The following is a 14,526-nucleotide window of genomic DNA, read 5'->3' on the forward strand; positions in this document are numbered from 1 at the left end:
TTCTAACTTGCTCTTATTCCAAACCCTCATGAAAGGGTCTTATGAGTGCATCAGCAAGGAATTTGAAATGTATGCTTGACCCTATCAGAAAGCAACAAGAAGTAGAGAGAGAAACCGTGTTTTACTGCAACAGCATTTATGTTGTGTTTATTATCATAAACTGTTTCTTAATTAACAAGCGTAAATTGACCAGAAGTCTTGATGAGCCACCTGAAACCCAGGAGGGAGAAACATGGTATGTTAGCAAATACAGAATACAGAATCTGGAACAAGAGAGCAAATGCTTGATAAAAACAGGCTTCTGGTACTTGATGGCAATGTGGGCTATGAAACTCACTATGGACCAGGAGAGGAACCTGCTCCAGCTAGTGTGGGACTGCTAAGAGGGACTGCTTTGTAATTCTTACTGCCAACATTTATTAGCACATAGATAACTTCAAAGCAGAGGTCTGCTCAGTGAGATAGATTAACGTATAGTTTGAAATTGTGAACAGCTTCAGCTCAAGCAGTTATACATGATGTCACGTTCACATTTTAAACGTCTATGTCAGTAAGCCTCAGCTCCAGTAAAGTCTGAAAGAACTTAGAAATGCAGTTCAAATCCCTTTTGAATTGTACAGGAAAGCCTAGGAAACTTGCTTTCTAAAAGAGGTTGTCTTGCCAGTAGCCTCTGTGGATTTAAGTAGGGTTTGTTGGATCACATCCCAGTGCTAGTGAAGACGATGTATAGCAGATAAAAAGCTAGAGTGCCCAAACCGCAATAGCCTAATCACATCATGATGTATATGGATGGATGCACAGGGAAGGGCTACCCCAGTGACTGAAAAGAGATTTGAAAAAGGATGTGTAGCCTGTAGTCCTTGCCACCATAAATCTTCCTCAGAGTTTTGTAAGAGGAATGGGATGAATATTGTGAAATCTGTCAGCAGATTCTGTAACAGCAAGAGGAAGGTTATTTATAAAATTTAAGCAGAAGCTTATGTAACCTTTCTGTCAGACAAAATATCTCTCAATAGCTGTATTTGATGTCACTGGGAATTGGCCATTATTAAAGGTCTGATCCTGATGTCTCACCATGCTTTGTTCACAGGATGTGTCTGGAGTTATTTGAAAGATTGTGAAGCAGGGGAATTGGAGGAAGCTTCCTAGGATTGCCGTGAGCACATGAGGTGGCCTTGCAGACTTGCTTGAGCTGTGAGGAGGCTCACAGGTAGAGCTGGTGGTCAAAAGCATTTTCCTCTCACTGCAGCTAAGTAGGGACAGTAGCCTACCTCTCTCGGTATTGCTTACTTAGAGGGGGGATTTTCTTTTTTTAAACTTGCATGCCCTCATCAAAAGCACAATAAAGGAAACAAAATAACAAAGACTGCTGCTTCTTGATGGAGCTATAAACTACCATTTTAACACCATCGAGATTTAACGGATGAGAGGTCCCTTTTCTCTGGTTTGTATGACTAAAAGTCACTGCAGATGACAACAGGGAGCTTCAGGTTTTTTTACTGAAAAAAATGGACAATAATGCTCCAAAGCATTATTTACATGATTTTTATTTTTATATAAAGCTGACGAGGCTGACGAGGCGTAAGAGGAGCCAGCAGCACCCCCTCCCTGACCATTCAAAAGCAGCCCCTAGGGAGCGTGGCGACCAGGGCAAACAGGGCGTGCGGCATCAGAAGGGAGTGGCGCGGCAGTTGGTGCAGGCAGGGCGAGCGGAAAGGGCAGAGCGCGCCCACCTGCCCATACAAACACCTCCTCTAACGGCGGTATACTGCTAGCTCAGCTGTGATGGTCTCCACCAAGCACAGTATGCTCTCCAGGAGTCTGTACACACCCAGAACGGCTGCCCGCTCAAAGCTGTGGCAGTTCAGGTCTCCGGGTGCAGGGAGTGCCTGAGCCTGTTGCTGCCACCTGTGAGGGGCAGAAAGACTGTGCGTGAGGTGCGAGCAGGTGGATGACCTGGTCTGCCCCATGGCAGAACTCAAGGAGGAGGTCGAGAGGTTGAGGGATATCAGGAAGTGTGAGCAGTAGATAGACTGGTAGAGCAACTCCCTGTGTGGCCTGAAGGACATGCACCGGGGTGAGACACCTGAAATGGGGCTGGACCCCCTGCCCTGTTGCTGTTGGGCAGAGGCAGGGGACCTAGGAGTTGAGGAGGAATGGAGACAGGTCCCTGCTCGACATCACAGGCAATGCCCCCCCCACCAGCCCTACCTTTCTAGGTGCCCCTATGCAACAGGTTTGAGGCCCTGGAGCTTGAGAGACCAGGAGCTGAGGAAGAGGTAGAAAGTCTACCTCGGAGGATGCCTAGGGTGAGGAAGCCGACTCCAGGCCTCAGGACTACCTCCACCAAGTAACAAAGAAGGGTGATTGTTGTGGGTGACTCCCTTCTCAGGGGAACAGAGGGACCTATTTGTTGGCCTGACCCTACCCGTAGGGAATTCTGCTGCCTCCCTGGGGCCAGGGTCAGGGACATTGCCAGAAAGCTTTCCAACCTGGTTTGCCCCTCTGACTATTATCCTCTTTTAATAGTCCAGGCTGGCAGTGATGACATTGAAGAGAGAAGCCTGAAGACCATCAAACGGGACTTTAGGGGACTGGGACAGTTAGTGGATGGAGTGGGAGTACAGGTAGTGTTTTCATCCATCCCTACGGTGGCAGGGAGGGGTACAGAGAGGACACGGAAAGCCCACCTGATAAACGCGTGGCTCAGAGGCTGGTGCCAACACAGAAATTTTGTTTTTTTTGACCATGGGGTGCTTTACTCACCACCCAACCTGATGGCCATAGACGGGTCACTGTCTCTAAGGGGAAAACGGATCCTGGGCCAGGAGCTGGCAGGGCTCATTGAGAGGGCTTTAAACTAAGTGAGAAGGGGGATGGGGCTGAAACAAGGCTTGTTAGAGCTGTGCCAGGGGGAACAATGGCAAGGCTGGGAGAGAAGGCAATGGCCCAACTGAAGTGCATCTACACCAATGCACGCAGCATGGGTAACAAACAGGAGGAGCTGGAAGCCATCGTGTGACAGGCAGGCTACGACTTGGTTGCCATCACGGAAACGTGTTGGGACCACTCTCATGACGAGTGCTGCAATGTCTGGCTGTAGGCACTTCAGAAGGGACAGGCAGCAAGGAAGGGGTGGTGGTGTGGTTCTCTATATCAGAGAGAGTTTGGATGTCGTGGAACGTGAGGCTGGGAATGGTAAGGTTGAGTCCCTATGGGTTAGGATCAGCGGGAAGATCAACAAGGCAAGCATCCTGGTGGGGGTCTGTTATAGACCGCCGAACCAGGATGAGGAGACTGATGAGGAGTTCTACAGGCAGCTGACAAAAGTTGTGAAATCGTTAGCGCTTGTTCTTGTGGGGGACTTCAACTTCCCAGATATATCCTGGAAGCACAACACAGCCCAGAGAAAGCAGTCTAGGAGGTTTCTGAAGAGTGTGGAAGATAGCTTCCTGACACAGCTGGTTAGTGAGCCTACCAAGGAAGTGCCCCAAATAGAGAAGGACTGGAGGGAGATGTTGGTGGTTGGAAACTGTCTTGGGCAGAGTGACCATGCAATGGTAGAGTTCTCCATTCTTGAAGAAGCCAAGAAGGGGACCAGTAAAACCGCTGTATTGGACTTCCGGAGTCCAATTTGAACTTTGAACTGTTCAGGACACTGGTTGGCAGAGTCCTTTGGGAGGCGGTTCTGAAGGGCAGAGGAGTCCAGAAAGGCTGGGCGCTCTTCAAGTAGGAAACCGTAATGGCGCAGGAGCGGTCTGTCCCCATGTGTCCAAAGACAAGCTGGCAGGGAAGAAGACCGTCCTGGCTGAACAGAGAATTGTGGCTTGTGCTTAGCAGAAAAAGGAGTGTTTACAATCTTTGGAAAAGAGGGCGGGCCACTCGGGAGGACTATAAGGATGTTGCGAGGTTGTGCAGGGACAAAATTAGAAAGGCCAAAGCTCATCTGGAGCTCAATCTGGCTACTGCTTTTAAAGACAACAAAAAATGTTTTTACAGATACATCACTGAAAAACGGAGGACTAAGGAGAATCTCTAGCCTTTACTGGATGCGGGGGGCAGGGGGGAGGAACTTAGTTATGAAAGATGAGGAAAAGGCAGAGGTGCTTAATCCCTTCTTAGCCTCAGTCTTTAGTGGCAAAACCAGTTGCTCTCTGGATACCCAGTACCCTGAACTGGTGGAAGGGGATGGGGAGAAGAATGTGGCCCTCACTATCCATGAAGAAAAGGTTGGCAACCTGCTACAGCACTTGGATGTACACAAGTCGATGGGGCCAGTTGGAATCCACCTGAGGATACTGAGAGAACTGGCGGAGGACCTGGCCAAGCTGCTTACCGTCATTTATCAGCAGTCCTGGCTATTGGGGGAGGTCCCAGTCGACTGGCAGCTAGCAAACGTGACGCTCATCTACAAGAAGGGCTGGAGGACGTCCCCGGGAAACTATAGGCCTGTCAGTTTGACCTCAAGTTTTCTTTACAAAGTACTCTTTTGTCAGTTTTCTTTACAAAGTAATGCTATTTTTAGGTGTCTGTGAGGTCACTGAATCTTGCATCTCAGTGAAGTACATTAATGATGGGAACAGTGTTGGCAAGATCTTTATGTAAACTTGTGTATAACAAGACTTGTTAAAATACAGTCTTGTTTTTCATTATGCCACCAACAAATGTATTAGCCTGTAGTCCCCTGTGACTTAGTGGAAACAATGCTATCAGATAAAGTTTTAATTACATCAAAGTCCCTTGTCCAGAAAATTTGGACTGCCATTTATTTCACACCTTTCTTCTGGGAGATAATAATTGTTTAATACCAAAACAATTTCCTAAGTGAATAGTTTCCTTGTTAAATTTGATTTTTCAGTTAGCCATACTCCTGTTTTATGTTTTCACTTAACAATTACTTGTGCTTAATTTAGTAACAGAAGAACTGCACTCTTTCCATTTACTGCTAATGTCTGTAATAAATGTGACATGGTTGTATAGGCAAAATAATTAGTCTGGCACGGCATGGCTTTATAGTAGTTGAAGACATTGCTTTGTATACTAAGTTAACCATAAGTTAACCATTGAACTCAGTGACATTTACTGAATGTAATTACAGAATTGCATTTGATCAAAGATGCAGGGGCTGAATTTGCCCATATTAGGCTGTGTTTGAAAAATGTACTCTTAACATCTCCATTAAAAGTAAGGGCATTGCTGATGTCAAGCAAGACATTTAGCCAAAATAATGTGTTAATGGTATGCATGCATTGGTCAAAATCCTTACTTTAAGTAATGAAAAAATAGCCACTCTTCTAACAGTCAAAGGAGTATTAACCTTTCAAATGTATACCCTAATCTGTGGAATAACAACAGTAAAATGGATCCAGGTCCTGTCAAATAGGAATAGTATGAATAATTATGGACAGTCCCTCTGAAAATTAAGATTTGGGAATTGATTTGGTATGCCAAGCTGTCTTCTAATTTGTCTTGTTATTAAGGTGAAATATTTTGGTCTCAAGAATGAAGTTTTCCTTCTTTGATTGCTACAGTTCAGCTGACAGTTAATCAGGGAAAAAAAAAAAAGAAAAAAAAAAGGAAAAAAAAAAAGTGATAAACCCCAACAGAATTTCTCACCTGTGTCTGCCTGGTGTAAATTTGATGTACTAATATGATTCTGAAAAAAATTATGACACGGTGAATATCTGCCTTCAGAGTAGTGTTTAATGACCAAGGAAGATAGAATTAATATTGGCTTTAGAAAAACTCAATTTAGCTAGAAAGAATGTTTATCAATGGACAGTGTTTATGGCCTCTCAAAGGATTAGATGGAGAGGTGGTATCTAGAATGGGTATTAAACTTTTGAGATTGGTTATTAAAAGTTATTGTGTTAATCAATGGACAATCTTTTAGCCCTTTGCTAGATACAGTTTTCATTGCTAAAAACGGTGTCCTGTATCCCCCTGAGAATGTAGTGAAGATAATGCAGTTAGTTTTACTGATGAGTGAAAAAGTCAAATTCAAGACAGAGGATTTAGGTTTGACCTCTGGAAATTTCCACGTAGTAGAACTTGTCTGAACTATGTTTTTCCCCTGGGGTATTATGTATGTTATTAGCTGGAAAGAGTATCTCAAAAGAATCCCAAACCATAATCCAGGTCTGCATTAGAAAATACTGGTTTGACTTATGCTTTTTTTGTAATATTTGGATAACTATAGAAATCCTACAGGAGGTATGGCTCACACACATCATTAAAATTGTTGTTATATGGAATTTAAAATTTTAGATATTTGGTTTTGCTCATTGAATTGTTATATCTGGAAAAAAAGGGGGGTGAGGGGGAGGTTCTTTGTATGACATCCACCAATAATAATATGATTTGACAGAGTAATTGTATGAGACAATGTACAGCTGGTTGATCCCCCAGTAAGCGCAACTTAATGCAGTGCTGAGCCTATTACAAACACTGCTGGCAGCCCTACACCAAAGGGCAGTCAAGGATCAGGCAAGTTGTTTGCTTAGTATCTCTAGAAGAACAACCCTCCCCCCTCTTTCACGGTGTTTTACCACGGATGTGGAAAAAACAATTCACTTAGGGCCTTTAGGTATGTTTTACTAGGCACATAGGTTTGAAACAGACCATTTGGGTCATCAAGTTCAACTTCCTACAGTCATCATGAAGTAGAAATTTAGAACTATCAGAAGAAAAAAAGCTTTATCAGGAAAGAAAAAAAGGTTTTTGCACAGGTCACAAAAGACCTCCAATTGCCTTGAAACAATCATAAAAAAAAAAAAAAAATGCGTTTCATCAAATATTCCTCCTTCCTCTGGAAGGAAAAAATCATGTATAGCTCATTTTCTGTTTTATTTTCTGTTTTATTTTGAAACTTTGCATTCAAACATGTTTTCTTCTCCAACAGTTGAACTTGATTATACCATAATAGTTTGGATGGTAAAATTTACATTTTTTTTCAATTCGTATATCAATAAAACAATTATTGTCAGTACAATTGAAGTACTATGTTTAAATTATGGAGCAGTGTGTAATATAAAACATGATATTCTGTCATATGTATAGAGAATGATATATTGTATTTGGGTGTAATGTTGCTGCAACAATTGGTGATCCAAATTACTTTCACAGTCATTATGAGATACTGCATATACTGTGTGCTGTCAGATGCCAAGAAGCATAAATATGATTCCATTGTGTAAACAAACAACTAAAACTTTCCAATCTAGTTACTGCATAATAACTTTTATGGTTTTGGGGGCAAGGAAATAAAATGAGATTTACTGAGGCTTAGGTTAGAATAATAGATAAGCAACCATGTTAAAAAAAAAAAAACATGAAGAACAGCAATAGAACATTGTTAAAGCCTATATTAACAGAACAGCCCTATTTGTAAATCCTTGTATTCAAAATACTTCCTTTTGTGCCAGCTGTGTTTTTTTTTTAAAGAAAAATATTTTTCTTTTAAGAAGATTTTGTTCACGTTGTGGCTGTCCTATAAGAATTTGTGCCCCTGCACATTGGTACCCCACCCACAGCAAACAGGATTAGTCATTCAACTTTTTTTACAAGAACAAAACCTTCTGAAGAACATTGAGCAGAAATACTGCTGCAAGTGGCTAAGCCGTATTTAGAATATATTTCTAAATTTTATGTCTGTCCCTTTTCTAAAATATATGTTATTGATACAATTTTATATCTTATGCACTACTCAGCTACTTAAAATGGTATTTCAAGTTTTTAAATGCCTAAGTATTAGCCTATCTCTGTAGGAAAAATGATAATGTGAAAAGCAATACAATAGTATGGATAACATGGTGCGATCTTTATAATATTTACAGTTGTCTATAATTTTTTTTTTTTTTTTTTTTTTTCCTGGTAAATACTGATAAATAGTAATTTAAAGAAAATCTCAAAAAAAAAAAAAAGTTAGAAATATCAAATGTATTAATTCAAGATGTAACTGATTTAAAATATTAGGCTGCTGTATAGCTATTATGGGCTTTCAATGTCAGTTTGTGGTAGTATGTTGTAGACTTACTAAATTAGAGACATCCATGAAAAACTGCTGAATTAAACCCCATTCTTTTTTCCTTCCAGCAATTACTTGTCGCAGACAAGATGGAGGACAGGCTGACATCAGTGAGTGCCTTAAATATGCTGGCCCCTTACCATCCTTAACACAGACGTGCCAGATTCCTTGCCAAGATGATTGTCAATTTACAAACTGGTCAAAGTTTTCTTCCTGTAATGGGGACTGTGGAGGAGTCAGAACAAGAAAACGCACTCTTGTTGGTAAGAGTAACAAGAAAAACAGTGCATCTTTTATTAATTGTTGCTACTGTTTTGATTAAAGCCTTAGTTGTTCTGAGGCTCCCTTATGACAAGCAAGCAACATTTGTCATTGGAACAGAAAGCAGACCCATTCTTACTGTAATGCTCTATATAGCTGGTGGAACAACACCAACAAAACAGAGAACTCCTGCTTTATGTATCAAACACTTTATCATAGTGAAGTGGGTAGAGAGAAGTAAGGAAGACAAAGGAAGCTGACATTTCTGCTCTATGGTGTATAGATAGTAAAGTGTAAAGCAGACCATTTATTTTTCTGACAGATAAGTCAGCATTATCTCTAGTTGTAGGGAGGTGGAAAACTTCAGGCAGCATAATAAACCAACAATCTGATGCAGGGTCTGAGGAAATAAAAAAAAAAATCTTTACCTGCATTTTGTTGTGTACTCCATTGTCTTTACAGCAAAAGGGCTATACCTTTTTGGTATTTAAAAGGTTTTCATAACTTGCTTGTTCCACATCCTGATTTTGCAGCCTGTGCACAAAGAGGTAAAGAAGGTTCACAGAATCACTGAATCTCTACAGCCTTTCTCGGCAACCTGTGCCCGTGCTTCTTAAACACTTCATAAATGGGTTTACTGAGCACCTGCATAGCAAAAAAGTGTTTGCTGATGTTTAAATGGGACCTCCTGCTTTCCACTTTGTGTCCATTGCCTCTTGTCCTGACACTGGGCACCACTGAACAGAGCCTGGCTCTATCCTCTTTGCACTTGCCCTCCAGGTATTTACAGACATTGATAAGAATCCCCCTGAGCTGCCTCTGCAGGCTGAGAGTCCCAGCTCTCTCAGCCTCTCCTCGTAGCAGAGGTGCTCGAGGCCTTGATAGCTCTCTGATGGACTTTGTCCAGTAAGTCCATAGCTCATAGTGACTGTCTTACAACTCCAATGAACTTTATGCCAAGGTTGCTGCCACATGTGGGGATATGGGGAAAAAAAAACCTTAACAATTAAAAAAAAAAAAAAAAAAAGGCAAGAAATAATAGACTCTTACCACACTATCATTACTGGGAGATTCTTACCTTCTGATTGTTAAGTCACCCCTTCAGATTTGCTAAAGCACAGGTAGGTGCTATGGTGCATTCTTTGTTGCAACGAGCTACCATACAGGTAACTGGGAGTTCATTCATAATTATCCTTAGTGAAAATGATGATGAGGAGGATATTCTTAGTATAAAGTTGTATTATCAAAAGAAAAAGGAACTAATTTCTTCACACGCCCTCTTTTTCATTGTAAATAAAGGCAGTAGTAAATATAAGAACTAAAGGGGCTGCAAAGTTGTGTCCAGTGCTTAGTTTTGACAATCAAAGAAAATACTGCAAAATATTAATTTATCATAACATCTAAGTAGCAGGGATTTTTTAAAACTGCTTCTGAGAAGACTTCTTAATTAATATACATGAGCTGTCATATACAGAAAGGAAAATAGAGCAAAGTTAACTATAGAGAAAATTAAAAATAAATTTAATGGGGGTTGGGAGGTGAGTTGGGTGGGCACACTGCAGTTTGAGAAGAAAAATTATATTTGATGAGAAACAAATTCACAGAAGGAGCTTTCTCTAATAGGGAAGAGGAATGGTAATTATTAACAAAACGTGTGGTGACAGGTGGTGAATTTAAACAGTTTTGACATTAGGAAGAAGGTACTATTGTAATGAAGATGTATATTATTTCCTCTTGCAATTTTCTTCAACTTGAGAAAGTTTTATCCAGAGATTTGTTTATTTATTTATTTTGGACTTCATGCCGCTGATCAAACAGGGGGAAATCATGCATTTCTTTATTTACAAACTTTTTCAAACTGCTTTCAAAGTGCTTGTACACCCCATGTACTTTTATCCAAAGTAAACATAAATATGTAGCTTTATCATAAGTTACCTTTGTGCAAACTGTAGGCATTTGTTACTTAAGAAATTCAAGTCATTAACCTAAATAAATAAAACTGAATGTAAGTAGTTTTAGGAACACATATTGAATTTCAATAACTTAAATTTGCAAACTTTGGCCTTAGGTTTTTCTTTTTTGGAGGATTTATCTTTAATTTGCAGATGGCTAATTTTTTTTTTTTAAACTGATTTAAACTGAGATTTAAACTGATACAAACTTTCTAAAATAATTATTTCTTCTTTCCAGGAAAAAGTAAGAAAAGAGACAAATGCAAAAATTCTCAGTTGTATCCTCTGATTGAGAATCAGTTTTGTCCATGTGATAAATATAGCGCTCAGCCTGTGGGAAATTGGTCAGACTGTATTTTACCAGAGGGTAAAGTTGAAGTATTGCTGGGAATGAAGATGCAAGGAGACATTAAGGAATGTGGACAAGGCTATCGTTACCAGGCCATGGCATGCTATGATCAAAATAGTCGACTTGTGGAAACATCACGATGCAACAGTCACGGTATTTAGAAGTTTATTTTCTTTCATTGATTTATCTGTCTGTTTTATTTCATTTAACATAATATCTGTACAGGTAGAAATAGCAGATTGATATTTATTGCTAAGGCTATGTTTTATCCCAAGATACCTTCAAACACAATACATATGCTGTAAGCTTCTACAAAGATACTTTATTGCTGACTCACAAAACTTTATTTTTACTGATGACTACAGAGTAACAATTAAATGTTAAATCATGATAAAATACCAACTAAGTGTTTTAATAAATAAAAGCCAATGCTGTCGTTTTTCCAGAAAACTGTACCTGTGAATTTGAGAATGAAACCACTTTGAAGAGTCAGATCAGCAAAAAAATAAACAGAGACAGCACAGGACTGTTTTGAAAAGAAAGATTTTTTTTCTATGAAATAAGCACAGATTCTTTAGATAGCTTTAATCTCCTTAAATAGCCTTATCTCTACCCTTTCCTCGTTAGTGCCTTAATAGATATGTGTTGACCTGAGTTCAACAGGATGCAGTAGTTTCTCTGTGTATTCTGTCATGTGTAAATGTAGGTTGCTTAAAGACTTTATATTCACATTGCTCTGGGAGGGAATACTTGCATTCCTGAAGAAGACATATCTGTAGTATTAGGATCAAAACTGGCATTTTCTGATTTGACCCAGAAATGTGCTAATTTACATCAGTGGAGTTTTTGTGATCATTTTTTTCCCCGCTTGCAGTGCAAAAATTTATCTGAGCTATTGGTATGAAAAATTGCATGTTAGTCTCAATGCCATTAAAAGGTCAATATAAGTTTAATCTGTATATGTATTCTAACTTACATGTTAAATTAGGATAACAGAAATTTCATTTATTTACCTGAATGAAGTTAAAATAGCTAATCAAAGGAATGGAATGAGTTAAGGAGATTTTAATTAGCACTATTAATTCCTGTTCAGAGCTAGGGTAAATTAGAAACTGAATGCATGAAGCCAAGCTGTGGCATCTTTGTGATTAGATGGAAAAGCAAGCGTTCAACTTAATATCTCAAAGCAAAACTGGATGATAATTTTGTGAATAATTTTCTCCAATGTTTATTTTACCCCAAATTACTTTTTTTTTTTTTTTTTTTTTTAGCTGCAGTTTATATATACTGAAGGATAAGCAACCAAAATTTGTTTAAATACATCTGAATGTATATTCAGATGTTCTAGGTAAATACCTAGATCTTAAACTCTCATGGAACAGGAAACCTGTCTTTAAGTTTTGAGTACTTACAGTGTTCTTTAGTTATGTTCTCGGCTGTTTGCTTACGGTGTTGAGGCCCACAGAGAATTAGGCCTGGTTTTGTTCTTTTGTATAGTCTAAAAGAGCATGCTAAGCTTTCTAGGCCTGAGTGGGAGTGTTTGTCAGCTTTGTGGTACCACAAAAATATCAAACCAAAAAAACGCTCTCTAATGACCAGCAGCTGTGTGAGCACATATCTGCATGGGCTTGGTTGTTGTCCTGAGGGAATTAGATAGGTCTTCAGAAAGCTGGTAGTGAAAGCTGGAAAAAGCTGTGGAACAATCTGAATTGGTCAGAAGCTACTATTTATTATAAAATACAACATTGAAACTGTTTCTTTTTTTCTTTTTTTTTTTTTTTTTGGTTGATTCTGTTTAACTTTAACTAAATATGACCCCATGTGAGAAATACATATTATTTCAGCATTAAGTCCAGAGTGACCTTGGTCAGTGAAAAGTAGAAAGAATATAGTAAAATAACTGAAGTCCATGGGAAGCCAGAGTGGCTGATGGCCCAATGCAAGACCTTGTTGTTGACTTGAATAATGGGGAGGGACTCATTTTTTGTGACAACAGCTGAGGGAAAACATGCAAGGGAAGCAGCAGTTGTCTGTCCAAGGGCAAATTATGAGTACTGTACATGACAGGTAAAGTGCTGCTTCAGGTAACTTTCAAAAAGAAGTGGAAACTGTTTGTTTGCATAGAAAAGGCATGGACTTTTCTGCTTTTGAACCCTGGCAGTGCATCTTGAGGTGCTTGCCACAGTGGTACAAAATGGGAAGTGACATGATTATCTGCTTCCTTTTTTTGCAGTAACCTCATAAACCCAAAGAGAGGTAAAATATCTCACAATATATGACTGGTGGTGAGAGTTGGATATTCCAGACACCAACACACCGTGGTATTCAGAATTTTATGTTACACAGCTCAGGTTTCCCACCACACATGCTTTGTTTCTTTCTGTACAGTATGCAACATCCTGCCTTTATTGCAATATTCCTCTTTGTAGCAGTGATTAATAAACATATTTAACTATATTTCTGTGTCTTTACAATGTTTATTATAGAATAATTTGAGCTCAATGTGTTTTTCAATAACCATAATGATAGCAAATAGCTTAAACCAAAGCTTTAAAAAATAAAAAAAAAAATAATTCTGTATCAAGAATCAGAGAGAAAAAGGAAGAAAAAAGGGAAATAAAGCCTTTTCTTAACCATTTTCTGTTTACCGTTATAACTCTTCCACTCTAATGGATTTTATCAGTGAATGTCCCCTACACTGACCACAGTGACCACAATGAATAATGAAACAGTGGAAAAGCTACTGACAGAATATTCCTATTGTAGCTGCTATACCCAGGGCTACCGTTTACATGCCATTAGCACTAGTAGACCCCAGAGAGACTCTTCCCCAAACATAAAATAGCTTTGATTTTTTTTTTCCACAGTTCCCATTTTCCCCATTTTTTTTTCTCACTGGAGATTTGAAGTCTCTTTTTTTACTCTTTGTAAACTGGAAAGGTTTTTGAGTCATTGCTATATTTACTCTAGATTGGAAAGCCTGAAGCCTTTGGTTTTCGTTCCTTTGTGTGTGTGTGTGTGTGTTTGATTTTGTATGAATTTTTATTATTATTGTTTCTTTTTAAAAAAATCTTAGGGTATCTGGTTCTTTGATTTTTTTATTTTTTTTCCCTGTTTCATTACATGTTTTTGGTAGTGAAGCACAAGGCATCTATGTGTGTTTTCTCATCAGTTCCATTTAAGGGAGAGACTGTGTTTCTCTTATCCATGGTGTAATGCATAGGCAGATGGAGCCTGGAATTGCTGTTGAACAAATGCTGCATTCTTTGAGCATTCTAAAATCGTTTGACAGGAATTTCAGGTGTACAGGAAATGAGATATTTAATCTGACCCTGATGCTAAGGAATTGAACTCATGCTAAGGAATATATTGCTAAAATTATGGTTTCCTTTCCAGTAGCCTTTCTAGAACAAAAATCTATTATTGATAGGTGTTGTATACATTACAGACTATTTCTAAGACTTATCTAATTTATTTTTTGCCTCCAGCATTTTTCAAGGTTTAGCATACTTTTGCAGTTACAAAGGGTCTAGAACAGATGATATAGATGTTTCAATCTATTTTCAGTGTATGTTTGCTGCCTTTTCTGAATATCTGCTTTGTATTCATGGATTATGTTCCAATGATTTGTTTTTATTTTCCTGAACATGTATAAGCTGCTGTTTTGCCAGTTAAATCTTACTTTATATCTTGCTAGTATTTATGATGTTTTTCTTGCTGTTTTCATGCCTTTGCTATATGACAGTTCTTCAGTTTGGCATCATCTCTAGATTTCAGTGTGCTACATGTTTTTGTCTTTAAGAACAAATGTAAAAGCTATATTATGGCAAATCAACAAGGGACTTCTGTGGTATCACAATGGTTATCTCACCTGCTAGCAAATAAAAGTGCCTTGTAACTTCCCATCAATCTGCTTTTAGTTTTTCAAGCTAAACTTG

General features: G+C 38.9%; 1 protein-coding gene across 1 annotated transcript in view; it reads left to right on the forward strand.

Moving 5' to 3' along the window:
- Positions 1-14,526, forward strand: part of THSD7A (thrombospondin type 1 domain containing 7A) — a 281,624-nt gene that overhangs the window by 226,474 nt on the left and 40,624 nt on the right. Inside the window, exons 14-15 of the mRNA XM_038174823.2 lie at positions 8,095-8,289; positions 10,478-10,741. Coding sequence (XP_038030751.2) covers positions 8,095-8,289; positions 10,478-10,741 — 459 coding nt within the window. The remainder of the gene's footprint in view (positions 1-8,094; positions 8,290-10,477; positions 10,742-14,526) is intronic.

The sequence above is a fragment of the Anas platyrhynchos genome, chromosome 2, assembly GCF_047663525.1.
Source record: "Anas platyrhynchos isolate ZD024472 breed Pekin duck chromosome 2, IASCAAS_PekinDuck_T2T, whole genome shotgun sequence".
Classification (NCBI taxonomy): Eukaryota; Metazoa; Chordata; class Aves; order Anseriformes; family Anatidae; genus Anas; species Anas platyrhynchos.